The 16,756-nt window shown below is 46.4% G+C and overlaps 1 protein-coding gene across 3 annotated transcripts in view; it reads left to right on the plus strand.

The window, feature by feature from the left end:
- Positions 1–16,756, plus strand: part of dnai3 (dynein axonemal intermediate chain 3) — a 35,498-nt gene that overhangs the window by 6,358 nt on the left and 12,384 nt on the right. For 2 of the 3 annotated variants that reach the window (XR_006756947.1, XM_014123366.2), the window contains exons 6-13: positions 205–354; positions 512–711; positions 979–1,095; positions 2,142–2,332; positions 3,306–3,430; positions 4,407–4,496; positions 5,147–5,239; positions 7,035–7,157. Coding sequence is in view for 2 of the 3 variants with exons in the window: in XM_014123366.2 (XP_013978841.1) it covers positions 205–354; positions 512–711; positions 979–1,095; positions 2,142–2,332; positions 3,306–3,430; positions 4,407–4,496; positions 5,147–5,239; positions 7,035–7,157 (1,089 nt within the window). In the remaining variant the exon portion in view is untranslated. The remainder of the gene's footprint in view (positions 1–204; positions 355–511; positions 712–978; positions 1,096–2,141; positions 2,333–3,305; positions 3,431–4,406; positions 4,497–5,146; positions 5,240–7,034; positions 7,158–16,756) is intronic. The other variant, XM_014123368.2, reaches the window with a different exon arrangement.

Genomic DNA, 16,756 nt, shown 5'->3' on the forward strand with positions numbered 1-16,756 from the left:
GAAGAAAATGTTTTTTAAAAACAGTACTCTGTGACATACTAGGGGAAAAACGCCCTTACATCTGTATATATGATAAAGGGATTGTAAAATAAGTAAAGAAAGTAATGATTCAAATTCAAAACATCTAAAGAAGAATATCATTCATGTCTTCAATATAATCCCTATTACTCATTACAGTGTTCTCTGTATGTCTGGCCCATGTAGCCTGTAGTGGCTTTGGGAGTTGAGGTAGCTTTGGAGCGGGAGCCGTCGGAGGTGTTTGCAGCACAGAAAACCTTTGAACCCCAGCCCTGGATCTCTCTGGGCAGCGAACAGGAGATAGAGGAAGAGTCTGTCACTGACTCCAGACCCAGGGTAAAACACCGGAATTTAGGGCCCTAAAAATATAATTCAAATATCAAAACAGAAAATAGAATTGTTACTAAATGATTGTTCTGAATGAATTAGATAATGATCTAATAGCTAAGTTCTTTCTCTCTCATTCATTCTTCTTTCTCCTCCTCCGTCTCAGTTGAAGTATAGGATCTCCAGGGTGCGGAGGGAGTTTGGGGCACCGATCTTCTTCTCTGACCGTAATGCCATGGAGACCAAGGATGGCTTCCTTGAATGTACCCCCTACCAGGACAAGAACTTCAGCCTCAAGCAGATGGAGAGACACACTGGAGTGCAGACTATCCCCAACCTCAAGAGCTCCAGCACCCAAACACAATGGTAGGTCATGTTGTAACTAGAGCCAGGTAGAACAGGGGAAGAAAATAGACCATGGTACAGTCCTGTAGCTACTAGTCCACATTGGCAGTATCTAACAATGTCAGATGTGTTGTAATGATTCATCACTTTTTTTTTAATGAATCATTACAATGAATCATCAAATGCTTTATCGTTTTAGAATGACTATACCCTGTACTGAAATATGATCTGAATTGAACATTGAAGCAAAAGTGTGCCTACTTTATCCATTATTGTTCTGTTCCATAGGACATATCCAAGGAGTATGTGTATGCAGTACGAACCCAGAGAGTTCAGCGAGGAGGAGAAAGAAAACTGCCTCCAATCTGAGAATCTGAAGAATTTCGTCAACTCGGTGGCCTCCAGGTAAGGGATCATTTAAATTATGGATACGATCGAGTCTCTGGGACTCAAGGGGAGCGTTTTAATGCATGGAATGACTGAAAGCCAACCAGAGTTATACATTATAGTGCAGCCTTGAGGAATCCACTCTCATACATTATGAAAGCCAAGGCCTGATCAAGATATGCACAAAGTAACTTATGGAGACTTAACTTTTCTTCTGGCAGTTCTCCATGGTTTATGCTGATGTATGTTTTCTGCTCATTATCTAAGCTCTGTTTTTTAAAGTCAAAATAAAAAAAAAACATTTTATTGACTAGTACTCGATAAAGTCCTATCCTATCAGTATACCATCAATCTATTACATGACCTACTGTGTTCTACATTCCATCCTGTTCTGTACATCAGACTAGTCTGGTTACCAATCTTTTTAGCTAACTTTCCACTCCTTGCCATTCCTGAATATTTGGCAAATGACAGGAGTGACAAGGAGTGGAATGTAATAGCTGAGCAGAGACAGGATCCAGGCTAACATTAAAAAAAAAATTCTGAGAAGGAGAGATGAGAGTATTACTTAAAACATTTTTTAAAATATAGTTTATCTTTCGTTAGTCAGCGCCTGACGGCCGAGATATACTATAGATGGGTTAGCTGACAATGTCACAAAAATCGTTTTATACTATACAGCAGTAACTCGCCTAGCCACGCTATGGCCGCCAGCATGTGGGTGCTAACAAGCTAGCAAGCATGCTAGGTAGTGCTACGTATCAACAGCCATTGTCAGCCAATCCAGTAGGGGTTGGAAGCTATGGTGAGCTTCGATTGGTTACTTGCGCCATGATATTGCTGTAGATTTGCATAAAGTTCAGCTTTGCCCAAATTTAGGCCCGCCTTGTTCAGCTCCCTCGCCCATGCTCGCATCTCCCAACGGTCCCCCCCGCCCACTCTGCTTCTCACAACTTTCCTTCCATTGAAAATGAATGGGAAGCTGCTGTTTCACCGTGCGATGCCGTCTCGAGTGTATACGCCCTGTAAAGATGTGTGTGTTCTTTATTAAATGAACTTCCCAGGTTTGAGATAGCCATCCAGCAGAATGAAATCATGGATGTGTTCTTTGACGACTGGAAGGCCCTGAGTGAGGAGGACAGTGGCTATGGACGGAAGGCTGACCCACACCTGAAGGAGTACCAGTCCTTCACTGACCTGCACTTCAGCAAGGAGAAGACCATTAGCAACATCAACTGGCACCCCACCATCAACGGTGAGGGACAGGAACATCATAGAAATAGAGTTACTAGAAGGGGCGTTCCCGTTCAAGTCAATAGGCTTTAATGGGTTGGCCGGTGGAAGTACAGCAGGAAGCGTCCTCATTAACCAGGAGGTAGTAATCATATTTATATGAAGAACATGGACACGGGGTTGAGACAAGGGGAACAGTACAGGTGCCTACTGTATTGAAGGGTCTGCAGTGTGAGTGTGGTTATGAATGATTGTTACTGTGGCCCGAAAAAAGATGCAATCATTTACATTTAGCAGACAGACAGTGATATACAGGGGTGACTGTCTGTCAAAATGAAAGAACAGTAATGTTCTGCCACTGAACAGAACATACAGAATACTTATCATCATCAGTTACTGTATGGGTGTTACAATCAAATCAAAATGTATTGGTCGTTTAAACAGATTTGCAGATGTTATCGCAGGTGCAGTGAAATGCTTGTGTTTCTACTAGCTCCAACAGTGCAGTAATATCTAGCAATACAATAACAATACACGCATAATCCAAAAAAATGAAAAAATGTATTATATAGGAGGAGCCATGACTACAATACAGTATATACTTATAAAGTGGTTGAAACATTATGTAAACATTATTAAAGTGACCAGGGTTCAATGACTCTTGTCACAGGAGTCTGTGGCATCTTCATTGGGGAGGATGGGCTCATGGTAATGGCTGGAGCAGAATGGTATCAAATACATGTGTATGGTTTTGACAGTGGTTATATGTGGTTGTGGTAGTTTCTGTATGGTTCTGTAACGTTATGACAGTGTTTATCAGAATCACCTTTAAGTACATTTACATGTGCCCGGAATTTGAGCTGGCGAAATAGTGCTAAACAGAATAAACAGACAGAAGGTACAGACAGAATGTATAGACAACATCCACATACAGATGGGTATACAGACACAATCCGTATTACACATAGTAAGAAAGAATATGTGGTTGTGTTTAGGTGTGATAGCGGTGGCTGTGACAGAGAGGCTGTCCTTCGAGGACAGGATCAATGGCTCCACTAAGCTGCTCCTAAACCCCTCCCTCATTCTCTTCTGGAGCTTCTCTGATCCCATCAACCCACAGGTATGGTATGGCAAAGTCTTCTCTTTCATTTCATCCTCTTCTACCTCCCTCTCTCTCTGGATAAATCCTCACTGACAGCTTACAAGCAATATCTCTTTCTCACCCTTGACTCACGTCAGATCTGTTTGAGATGAGCTCTCTTAAAAAGAGAATGGCTTTAGAAGTTGCTTTGAACTGTCATTCAAAGCCTTTGTTTGGTTAAGTTGAAGTAAGAGCCTCGTAATTAATTACAATTGAGTCGAACAGTTGAATTTACCCAAGGATAATAGAGCCATTATAAAGTACTGTATATGAGGTGGTTTAGGGATTTAAAAAAATACTGCAATACATTTTCAGCAGATAAAATAAACACATTTGATAGGAATAGACCAGATTCAGCTCTGGACTTGTTAGGAATAGACCAAATTCAGCTTTGCACTTGTTAGGAATAGACCAAATTCAGCTTTGCACTTGTTAGGAATAGACCAAATTCAGCTTTGCACTTGTTAGGAATAGACCAAATTCAGTGCTGCACTTGTTAGGAATAGACCAAATTCAGTGCTGCACTTGTTAGGACTAGACCAAATTCAGTGCTGCACTTGTTAGGAATAGACCAAATTCAGCTTTGCACTTGTTAGGAATAGACCAAATTCAGCTTTGCACTTGTTAGGAATAGACCAAATTCAGTGCTGCACTTGTTAGGAATAGACCAAATTCAGTGCTGCACTTGAACATAATGCAGCCTAACTCATTGTTTTGCATTACAATGCTGTTTCTCTGTTTTTTTTGTTTTGTTTTATGTTCAGTGAAATGGAATCATTTGCAAATGGGATTAGCCAAGGCCATGGATTTAAAATCTGAGTGTATTGAATAACTAGAATAAATAAATACATTCGATGGCAAGGGACCCTAGTACTTGGAAGTCTCTCTCTCCTTTGAAATGTAATGCCTCAGCCCACTGTAATGCTGTGGGTTTCTCTTTTTCTGTTGTTTGCAGTTGCTGTTGGAGTGCCCAGACGACGTCTTCTCCTTTGAGTTCTGCCCTTCCGACCCCAATATTATTGTTGGTGGCTGCATGAACGGCCAGGTTCTGACTCCGTCTCTCTCTCTTTCTCTCTCGCTCTCTCCATCTTTTTACTGCTAAGTTAACATCTTTCTACAGCCCTCTTTGATGCTGCTGACCAAATGTTTCTCTCTTGATGTTAATACTCATCAACTACGTTCTCTCTCACTCAGGTTCTTTGTGCTGTTGTCATCTCAGGTTGTGTTATGGAATATGGGATATATCCACCCACGTATTTCCCTCTCTCTCTCCCTTTCCTTTCCCTCTCCCTCATCCTCTCTCCCTCCTTCTATCCCTCCCTAACTAACTGTCAGCACTGTGGACTTTTTCTTATGAGGCTGTATTATATAACCATCTCAGGAGTAGATTTCCCATGTCCTCCTCCGTCCCAGGCCTCACTGGCCTCACTGGCTTCATTTCAAGGGAATATGATAAAACAGATAAATAGCTGTTTATAGAAGGTGTAGCTTTCTTTTCGTTCTCTCCTTGTTATCTTTATCCTCTTTGGCCATTATCCTCCATTGTTTTCTCCATGGTTTTCTTTCATGAAATTTGTCATATTAAACTGAAGCATTAATAATACGTTAAAAGGAGAGGGTTTTATGAGAGGAGGTGAAGGTGTAGTTGTTGATCCACCCTGAGTAATGCACTTCTTTGTGTTGTTGTCATCTCAGGTTGTGTTATGGGATATATCCACCTACGTAGAACAATTACAGGGCACACGCACCAGTGGTGGAAAGAACATTGCAGCAAACACCAACGCTTTAGTAAGTACTAATCAACGTTCTGTCCTGATCACACTGACTCAATCCCAATGGCATGCTTCTGCAGATGAGGTCATTGCAAATCTATGAGGGGTCCCAATTCTGGTTCATAATATTATCTTCAATCTAGATCCCCAGTTCTAGGCTAAGTTTTAGAGTTAAAGCCCTGTGACGCAGTGAGATGATGACACATTGGCTTGCCGGGTTTCTCTTCATCCTCAGCCTTTAATTAAAGGGGAATGCAGCGGTCCTGATGGTCCTTTTCAAGACAACCCTGGCGATCACAGCAAGCCAGACCTAACCCATATACTTAGGCAGCTTAGCCCCACAAACCTCAACTCTGTCCAGGTCAGACCTAACCAAAGCCTGTTACAAGGGCAACATTACTACAACATTATAGACCATCTCTGACCTAACCTAACCATATACCATGACAAAACCAGCCTTAACTAGTAAGCAGAAAACCTGGAACCACAAAAGCTTTTGCCTGCCACATCCATCCCATTTCCAATGGGGTGGGACGATTCCAGTATTGCGATACTCATTAGTATCGTGGCAAGGAAACAAAACATGAAGCGGATTTAACTTCTTTAAGAAACAAACATGGAAACAAATATCATTGTGTTGTCATCCAGAGTCACATGTATTTATTTTCCAACCTATAGCACACAATATTTTACAGCAGGTTTTTAAAGAACTAAAGAGTTTGGTCAACTTCATGTTTTCATGTTTGCAGTGGAAAAATATTGCGATACTGTTATCGTCACAGCCCTAATATCCAACCTTCATTAGTCTCTATCTCAGTTTATTCTTTGTTTATTACCTGGTACAATATGATAGCAGCTGCATCCATCTTCCTTCCCTCCATTCACTGTGTCCCTGTTCACTCCAGAGTCAACATCCAGTGTCCAGAGTCAACAACACCAACACACACCACACTCCAGTTGTTACCTAACCCCTCTATGCCCCTGATAGGTCTTTCATGGCCAATAACACACATACACACACACACACAGCTGACATAACACACATCTGATTACAGCGATGTGTTTTCAGAACAAACAATGGCAGTTCTATCAGCTAAAGATGTCCTTTACTAGCACCTGTTACTGCCTTGTAAACCCCCCGTATGGTTTTAAGGGAACGTGTGTATGTCCTAACCTGCCATATTCAAACCTTTTGTAGATCAAAATTAAACACAGAGACAGGCTGTGTCCCAAATGGCACCCTATCCCCTAAATAGTGCCCTACTTTTGACCAGAGCCCTATTGTCCCCGGTCAAAAGTAGTACACTACAGTATATAGGGAATAGGGTGCCATAACCCAGTAGACATGCACAAACAGTAACATATACAGCACTCTCCAAGCATGCAGCTGTACTGCTAAGTCTACATCTCTTTCCGATCAGCCAGTGATCTCAGTCTTAATGAGAAACAGAGCCAACGACAGCGGTGGCCAAAGTGCAAAGGGAAATCACATGCACTGCTCTAGGTCCTAAACCATTTAGAGCAAAAAACAAAAATCCTTCTGTATATAATATAAACCACATTCTGGTCCTAATTTACACTGTTAGCAAAGCAACTAACTGTATATTATTTGAATTCTGTCTTTAGTAGAATAGAAAGGACAATTCTGGGACAATAAAGTATTTCACTCTGTATCCTCCATAGTGCTATTATGGTATGGAACCTGTTGATTGACCTGACAGTGCTTATGCCACCCTGTTGTTTTATGTTTGCTGTATTGTGTGACTAACACCCTGCTGTTTGCTGTAATCCCTGTGTGTTTGTCACCCCAGCAGGGCTTTGAAGACAAGCAGGAGAATGAGACCCCTGTGGTGCGTTACTGTGCTGTCTCAGGCATAGAGAATGGCCACAAAGCACCCATTACAGACATCCAGTGGCTGCCGGGAACCTTTGAGGTACGGAGTTACTGTAGGGGGATGAGGGGAGGAACTGTAGGGGGGATGAGGGGAGGAACTGTAGGGGGGTGAGGGGAGTTACTGTAGGGGGATGAGGGGAGGAACTGTAGGAGGATGAGGGGATGAACTGTAGGGGGATGAGGGGAGGAACTGTAGGGGGATGAGGGGAGGAACTGTAGGGGGATGAGGGGAGGAACTGTAGGGGGGATGAGGGGAGGAACTGTAGGGGGATGAGGGGAGTTACTGTAGGGGGATGAGGGGAGGAACTGTAGGGGGGATGAGGGGAGGAACTGTAGGGGGGATGAGGGGAGGAACTGTAGGGGGATGAGGGGAGTTAATGTAGGGGGAAGAGGGGAGTTACAGTAGGGGGAGGAGGAGAGGGGGAGGGGAGTGACTGTAGGGGGGTGAGGGAAGTTACTATAGGGGGATAAGGGGAGTTACTGTAGGTGGATGAGGGGAGTTACTGTACGGGATGAGGGGAGTTACTGTAGGTGGATGTGGGCGGGATGAGGGGAGTTACTGTAAGGGGATGAGTGCGGAGTGAGGGGAGATACTGTAGGGGGGATGAGGGTGGAGTGAGGGGAGTTACTGTAGGGGGATGAGGGGAGTTACAGCAGGGGGATGAGGGGAGTTACTGTAGGTGGATGAGGGGAGTTACTGTACGGGGATGAGGGGAGTTACTGTAGGGGAATGAGGGGAGTTACTGTAGGGGGATGAGGGGAGTTACTGTGGGGGGATGAGGGGAGTTACTGTGGGGGAATGAGGGGAGTAACTGTAGGGGGATGAGGGGAGTAACTGTAGGGGGATGAGGGGAGTTACTGTAGGGGAATGAGGGGAGTTACTGTGGGGAGGTGAGGGGAGTAACTGCAGGGGAATGAGGGGAGTAACTGTAGGGGGGATGAGGGGAGTTACTGTAGGGGAATGAGGGGAGTTACTGTGGGGAGGTGAGGGGAGTAACTGTAGGGAAATGAGGGGAGGAACTGTAGGGGGATGAGGGGAGTTACTGTGGGGGGATGAGGGGAGTAACTGTAGGGGGATGAGGGGAGTTACTGCAGGGGAATGAGGGGAGTAACTGTAGGGGGATGAGGAGAGTTACTGTAGGGGAATGAGGGGAGTTACTGTGGGGAGGTGAGGGGAGTAACTGTAGGGAAATGAGGGGAGGAACTGTAGGGGGATGAGGGGAGTTACTGTGGGGGGATGAGGGCAGGGTGAGTTACTGTAGGGCAGTGGTTCCCAAACTTTTTATAGTCCCATACCCCTTCAAACATTCAACCTCCAGCTGCGTACCCTCTCTAGCACCAGGATCAGCACACTCTCAAATGTTGTTTTTTGCCATCACTGTAAGCCTGCCACACACACACTATACGATACATTTATTAAACATAAGAATGAGTGTGAGTTTTTGTCACAACCCAGCTCGTGGGAAGTGACAAAGAGCTCTTATAGGACCAGGGCACAAATAATAATTTAATAATAATCAATACTTTTGCTCTTTATTTAACCATCTTACATATAAAACCTTATTTGTTCATCGAAAATTGTGAATAACTCACCACAGGTTAATGAGAAGGGTGTGCTTGAAAGGATGTACATAACTCTGCAATGTTGGGTTGTATTGGAGAGAGTCTCAGTCTTAAATCATTTTCCACATACAGTCTGTGCCTTTATTTAGGTTTCATGCTAGTGAGGGCCGAGAGTTCACTCTCACATAGGTATGTGGTTGCAAAGGTAATCCGTGTCTTCGCAGCGCAATTTGCTAAGGCAGGATACTCTGAGCACAGCCCTATCCAGAATTCTGGCAGTGGCTTCTGATTAAATTCAATTTTCACGGAACCGCTTGTTGCAATTTCGATGAGGCTCTCTTGTTCAGATATCGGTAAGTGGACTGGAGGCAGGGCATGAAAGGGTTATTGTCACGACTTCCGCTGAAGTCGGTCCCTCTCCTTGTTCGGGCGGTGTTCGGCGGTCGACGTCACCGACATTCTAGCCATCGCTGATCCATTTTTCATTTTCCATTGGTTTTGTCTTGTCTTCCTTCACACCTGGTTCCAATCCCATCAATTACGTGTTGTGTATTTAACCCTCTGTTTCCCCTCATGTCCTTGTCGGTGATTGTTTGATTGTATGTTATGTGCAGTTATGTTCTGGTGTGTGACGGGTTTTGTACCCACTTTTATTATTTTTGTGTTTCGGAGTTTGGTGAGCACTTATTAAACGACTCTATCCAATAGCATAGACAATGAGACAGACCTGCCCAGCAGCTCCAACTTTGTTTACATAAAACAACATGTCACACATTTGTTTACTTGAGAAATACTGTACCAAACACCTTAGTTAGATGTAAAATTGCGCAACTAAAACAAGAAATCTGTAACACATTTTTAAGTTTTGCCGAGGATGTTTTAGTTTAGTTTAGTTTTAGTTTAGTGTGTGTGTGTGTATGTGTGTTATTGGCCATGAAAGACCTTTAGGCAATTTTACATCTAACGAAGGTGTTTGCTGCAGTATTTCTCAAGTAAAGAAATGTGTAACTTGTTGTCTTTTGTAAACAAAGTCGGAGCTGCTGGGCAGGTCTGTCTCATTGTCTATGCTATTGGATAGTGAGAAGTCACCGCAGCTGTTCACGTTAGTGGGCAAATGGACATCGTCAAATCAAAACCCAACCTTAATGTTCCTGTTGTGATGCACAGATGTTCCAAACTCCATTTTAGACTGACATTATTACCAGAATTATCCTGTTTACACTTTGCAGTCAACTTCGACTGTTTAAAGGCCTGTTACCCAGAAATGACTTGGTATTGACATAATCACGTCTGCATTGGGTTTATAATTTAATAAATACAGATTACACCAAGAAGTCACAGTCCAGTTATCTTAGTTTCACTCTGAAGATTTGGCCGGGGTACCCGAGAAGGTACCCCGGCCATTGAGGTGGAGTAGCGCGTCCAGGAGCATGCAGTTATGCTTCACCATCTTGGCGCCGCCATGGAACGCGTTGTCCAGACAATGGACCGCTGGGAGAGACAGGGAGTTCTTCCAGCGCCTCCACCAGCACAACTGGGGTCTCTCCTGAGCGCCCCTTTCCCGCCTGAACCCAGTGGGATCCGTCTCTCCTTGCCCCAGGAGTACGACGGGAGGGCTGTGAACTGCCAGGGGTTCTTATTGCAATTAGACCAATTTGACGAGTTTACCCGCCGTTTCCGGGTAGTCTTCGACCACCCGCCCAAGGATAGAGCGGCGGGTGAGCGCCTCTACCATCTGAGGCAGGAGACGAGGAGGGCCCAGGAGTTCGCCCTGGAGTTTAGGACCCTGTCTGCCGGCGCGGGATGGAACGACAGGGCCCTGATCGACCATTACCGCTGCAGTCTGCGCGAGGACGTCCGTCGGGAGCTGGCCTGCAGAGACACCACCCTTACGTTTGACCAGCTGGTGGACCTGTCCATCCGGCTGGACAACCTGCTGGCTACTCGCGGACGTTCAGATCGGGGTCTGGTGGTTCCATCCTCCCACACTCCCTCTCCGATACCCATGGAGCTGGGAGAGGCGGTGCGCAGGGAGACCGGAGGGGGTTCCCGCTCGTGCACCATCTGTGGCCGCAGAGGTCACACTGCCGGTCGGTGCCGGGTTGGTTCCTCTGGGAATCGAGGCAGCAGGCAGCACCATTCTCACCCAGAGCCCTTTGTTGCACATATGTTTGTGTCTGTCACGTTCCCTGCGTTTTCCCTATATTCCCAGCATAAGGCGCTCGTCGATTCAGGCTCGGCTGGGAATGTTATTGATAGAGCTTTAGGCTATAGTTTAGGGATCCCCATCATTCCCGTGGATGTGCCCTTCCCCGTTCATGCCTTAGATAGTCGGCCATTAGGGTCAGGGTTGATTAGGGAGGTCACCGCGCCTTTGGGCATGGTGACGCAGGGGGGTCATACAGAGAGAATTAGTCTCTTCCTTATTGACTCTCCTGCGTTTCCCATGGTGCTGGGCCTACCCTGGTTAGCTTGTCATAACCCTTCTGTTTCTTGGCCACAGAGGGCTCTCACGGGGTGGTCGCGAGAGTGCTCAGGTAGGTGTTTAGGGGTTTCCATTGGTGCTACTACAGTGGAGAGTCCAGACCAGGTCTCCACTGTGCGCATTCCCCCTGAATATGCCGATTTGGCTCTCGCCTTCTCCAAAAAGAAGGCAACTCAATTACCACCTCATCGACGGGGCGATTGTGTGATAGATCTCCAGGTAGACGCTGCACTTCCCAGGGGTGACGTGTATCCCCTCTCACAGGCGGAGACGGAGGCTATGGAAACATATATCTCCGAATCCTTGCGTCAGGGGTACATTCGGTCCTCCACTTCACCCGCCTCCTCGAGTTTCTTTTTTGTGAAGAAGAAGGCGGGCGGTCTGCGCCCGTGCATTGACTATCAGGGTCTGAATCAGATCACGGTGAGGTATAGTTACCCGCTACCGCTCATAGCCACAGCGATAGAGTCAATGCACGGGGCGCGCTTCTTCACCAAATTAGATGTCAGGAGCGCTTACAACCTGGTGCGTATCCGAGAGGGAGACGAGTGGAAGACGGCTTTCAGTACCACCTCTGGGCACTATGAGTAGCTCGTCATGCCGTACGGGTTGATGAATGCACCATCACTCTTCCAAGCCTTTGTAGATGAGATTTTCAGGGACCTGCACGGGCAGGGTGTAGTGGTGTATATTGTTGACATTTTGATATACTCCGCTACACACGCTGAGCATGTGTCCCTGGTGTGCAGAGTGCTTGGTCGCCTGTTGGAGCATGACCTGTACGTCAAGGCTGAGAAATGCCTGTTCTTCCAACAGTCCGTCTCCTTCCTAGGGTATCGCATTTCCATTGGAGGGGTGGAGATGGAGAGTGACCGCATTGCAGCCGTGCGTAATTGGCCGACTCCCACCACGGAAAAGGAGGTGCAGCGGTTCTTAGGGTTTGCAAACTACTACCGGAGGTTTATCCGGGGTTTTGGTCAGGTAGCGGCTCCCATTACCTCACTGCTGAAGGGGGCCCGGTGCGCTTGCAGTGGTCAGCTGAGGCGGACAGGGCTTTTAATCACCTGAGGGCTCTGTTTACCTCGGCTCCCGTGTTGGCCAATCCGGATCCCTCTTTGGTGTTCATAGTGGAGGTGGACGTGTCCGAGGCTGGGATAGGAGCTGTGCTCTCTCAGCGCTCGAGTACGCCACCGAAGCTCCGCCCCTGTGCCTTCTTCTCGAAGAAGCTCAGCCTGGCGGAGCAAAACTATGATGTGGGGGACCGGGAGCTGTTGGCTGTCGTCAAGGCCTTGAAGGCGTGGAGACATTGGCTTGAGGGGGCTAGACACCCTTTTCTCATCTGGACTGACCACCGCAATCTGGCGTACATCCGGGTGGCGAGGAGACTGAACCCTCACCAGGCAAGGTGGGCTGTGTTTTTCACCCGTTTTGTGTTCACCCTTTCTTACAGACCAGGCTCCCAGAACGTTAAGGCAGACGCATTGTCCCGGCTGTATGACACAGAGGAGCGGCCCATGGATCCTACTCCTATACTCCCCGCCTCTTGCCTGGTGGCGCCGGTAGTGTGGGTGCTGGACGCGGATATTGAGCAGGCGTTACGTGCAGAGGCGTTACGTGCTCCCCTCCTGTGTCCAGCTGGGCGTCTGTACGTTCCGTCTGCTGTCCGCGACCGGCTGATCTATTGGGCCCACACGTCACCCTCCTCTGGTCATCCTGGGATTGGTCGGACGGTGCGCTGTCTTAGTGGGAAGTACTTGTGGCCCACTTTGGCTAAGGATGTGAGGGTTTATGTTTCCTCCTGCTCGGTGTGCGCCCAGTGTAAGGCTCCTAGGCACCTGCCCAGAGGTAAGTTTCAACCCTTACCCGTTCCACAACGGCCGTGGTTGCCACCTGTCGGTAGATTTCCTGACCGATCTTCCTCCTTCACAGGGTAACACCACGATCCTGGTCATTGTGGATCGTTTTTCTAAGTCCTGTCAACTCCTCCCTTTGCCCGGTCTCCCTACGGCCCTACAGACTGCGGAGGCCCTGTTTACACACGTCTTCCGGCACTACGGGGTGCCTGAGGATATAGTGTCTGATCGGGGTCCCCAGTTCACGTCGAGGGTCTGGAGGGCATTCATGGAACGTCTGGGGGTCTCGGTCAGCCTTACCTCAGGTTTTCACCCCGAGAGTAACGGGCAGGTGGAGAGAGTTAACCAGGATGTGGGTAGGTTTCTGAGGTCTTATTGTCAGGACCGGCCGGGGGAGTGGGCAGCATTTGTGCCCTGGGCAGAGATGGCCCAGAACTCGCTCCGCCACTCCTCCACTAATCTCTCTCCCTTCCAGTGTGTATTGGGGTACCAGCCTGTTCTGGCTCCTTGGCATCAGTCAGACCGAGGCTCCTGCGGTTGACGACTGGTTCCGGCGCACGGAGGAAACATGGGACGCCGCCCATGTCCACCTTCAGCGCGCCGTGCTGCGCCAGACAGTTGGCGCAGACTGTCATCGCAGTGAGGCCCCGGTGTTCGCACCGGAGGACCGGGTCTGGCTCTCGACCCGAAACCTGCCCCTTCGCCTGCTCTGTCGGAAGCTGGGTCTGCGGTTTGTGGGGCCATTTAAAGTCCTGAGGAGAGTGAACGAGGTTTGTTACAGGTTACAGCTTCCCCCCGATTACCGCATTAACCCCTCGTTCCATGTGTCTCTCCTCAGGCCGGTGGTGGCTGGCCCGCTGCAGGAGTCTGAGGTGCGGGATGTTCCTCCGCCCCCTCTGGACATCGAGGGGGCCCCGGCGTACTCCGTTCGTTCCATACTGGATTCGAGACGTCGGGCAGAGAGTCCCTGTAATCCTAGATTCAGATCATTCAGGCGAGAAAAAACATCGTCATGATGCAAGCGGTCAGACAAGTGAAAATTTAAGTTCGTATCAATTAAAAAACATTTGTCAATACTTTGCCCTTTGATAACCAGCGCACTTCTGTATGTTGTAAAAGCGTTACATGGTCGCTGCCCATATCATTGCATAGTGCAGAAAATACACGAAAGTTCAGGGGCCTTGCATTAACAAAGTTAACCATTTTCACTGTAGTGTCCAAAACGTCTTTCAAGCTGTCAGGCATTCCCTTGGCAGCAATAGCCTCTCGGTGGATGCTGCAGTGTACTCAAGTGGCGTCAGGAGCAACTGCTTGCATGCGCGTTACCACTCCACTATGTCTCCCTGTCATGGCTTTTGCGCCATCAGTACAGATACCAACACATCTTGACCACCAAAGTCCATTTGATGTCACACAGCTGTCCAGTTCTTAAAAAAGATCCTCTCCTGTTGTCCTGGTTTCCAGTGGTTTTGCAGAAGAGGATGTGTTCCTTAATTGACCCCCCATAAACGTAACGGACATATACCAGGAGCTGTGCCAGGCCCGCCACGTCTGTTGACTCATCCAGCTGTAATCCATAGAATTCATTGGCTTGTATGCGAAGCAGTAATTGTTTCAAAACATCTCCTGCCATGTCACTGATGTGTTGTGAAACAGTATTGTTTGATGAACACATTGTCTGTATAGGTTTTTTGGCCTAGTATGGGGCTTGCCTGTCCTAGCCACTCGGTAGCTCACCATATAAGACGCTTCTAGCCCCTTCTTATTAGTGGTATCTGTTGCTTTGATACATGTCTTACTACTCGAAGGTTGACTTATTTCTCGCTCAAAAAACTCCTGTGGCTTATTTTCCAAATTGGCATGTTTTGTTTCTAAATGTCTGCGCGAGAGTGAAGGTTTCATCGAGTTGTGAGATAGGTCTTTTGCACATATACCACACTGTGGCTGAGGAAAGGCACTACTCCCAATTTAAGTGAACCCCAAATCGATGTAGTTTTCATCATATTTGCGCCACTTCGATGGTCCAACGTCCCTGTCTGTTGTTCGGTGCTTTCCTTGGTAAGGGGGCAGTAGCTCTTCGGCTGCATCAGATTCACAATTGTCAGTGTCCATGCTAGCTGGGCTAACAACAAATGTAGAATTACTGATGCTAGCATTGGATGTGCTCGTGGAAGCAGAACAACTTGTGTCATCAACAGGTGCAGGTGTAGTACTGCTAGATGTAGCAGTACTACCAGTAAAGCTGGTATGTGTCTGTATGGACACGGGCCTTACTTTTTTTAACCATTTATCAATTTTCGAGCAAATGGAATGAGCAGCAGCAGCTACGTTAGGCTACATACGGACCGTTATTGAAAATCCCGCGAGCGAGTAACGGTTAATGTGATTGGATGTTAATTATTTGACTAGGCTACCTGTATTTGACATTGTGTTGTTATTTCGCTGAACACTAGATGGTTTAATTTTATTTTTGGCAGTGAAACGAGGCTACTCATGCGAGAAAAAAAACCTAACCCAAATGTATAGCCCCGTTGGAAAATATAAATGAACTGTTTGAAAATGTGAAGGAAAGAAAATATATATACTTTTTTTTTTTCTCAATGTGAATCACATTTTTATTTGGCGTACCCCCGACGTCATTGCATACCCCTGTTTGGGAATACCTGCTGTAGGGGGATGAGAGCGGGGTGAGGGTAGGCTGATGCCTTATGAAGAGAGCAATTTGAGGGATACTTTTGAATCATTATGAATTGTTTGTCTTTTGACTAAACTATAAAGCAGTGGTATTCAAACTTTTTTAGTGGGGACTCCAGTTTCGAATCCAGAATTTCTGGGGGACCCCACCCCTCCCCAAATCTAGAAACAGAATGTTAAAGGCCCAGTGCAGTCAAAAATAGATTTACCTGTGTTTTATATATATTTCCACACTGAGGTTGGAGTAATACTGTGAAATTGTGAAAATTATGATAATGCCCTTTTAGTGGGGTGGCAGGTAGCCTAGTGGTTGGAGCGTTAGACTAGTAACCGAAAGGTTGCAAGATCGAATCCCCGAGCCGACAAGGTAAAAATGTGTCGTTCTGCCCCTGAACAAGGCAGTTAACCCACTGTTCCTAGGCCGTCATTGAAAATAAGAATTTGTTCTTAACTGACTTGCCTAGTTACATAAAGGTAAAATAAATACAAAAATTCAAATTTAAATGTAAGAGCTGTCTGAAAAGACCGCCTGAAAGTCCTAGCAAAATTCTTTCTTGAGAAATTGCTCTTTGTATAGAAGCTACAGTATTTTAGTTTTATTCTTGACCATTTTAATTGAAAACAATTACAGTGAGGTACTTCATTGTTAGTTACCCAGAAATGATTCGATATTGAGATAAAAAATGGCTGCATTGGACCTTTAAAATCGATACATTTTATATTTTTCAATCAACAACAAAAAATTAAATGAATTACATTTTCATCGCTCTTCTCAAATGACCTTTCCCAAAAACATTTGTATATTGACCCATACAATATTCTGTACCCTTTAATTTTTTTGTTCAAAATTGTTTCATTTTGGCGACGCCACTGCAATTGTCTCAACCTGACTTTGAATACCACTGACTTAAAGGGATAGTTCGGGATTTTGGCAATGACGCCCTTTATCTACTTCCCCAGAGTTAGATGAACTTGTGAATATTTCTCTCCGTCCAGTATGAAGGAAGTTAGAGGTGGTTGCAAAAATCCTGAACTATCCCTTTA

The sequence above is a fragment of the Salmo salar genome, chromosome ssa10, assembly GCF_905237065.1.
Source record: "Salmo salar chromosome ssa10, Ssal_v3.1, whole genome shotgun sequence".
Lineage (NCBI taxonomy): Eukaryota > Metazoa > Chordata > Actinopteri > Salmoniformes > Salmonidae > Salmo > Salmo salar.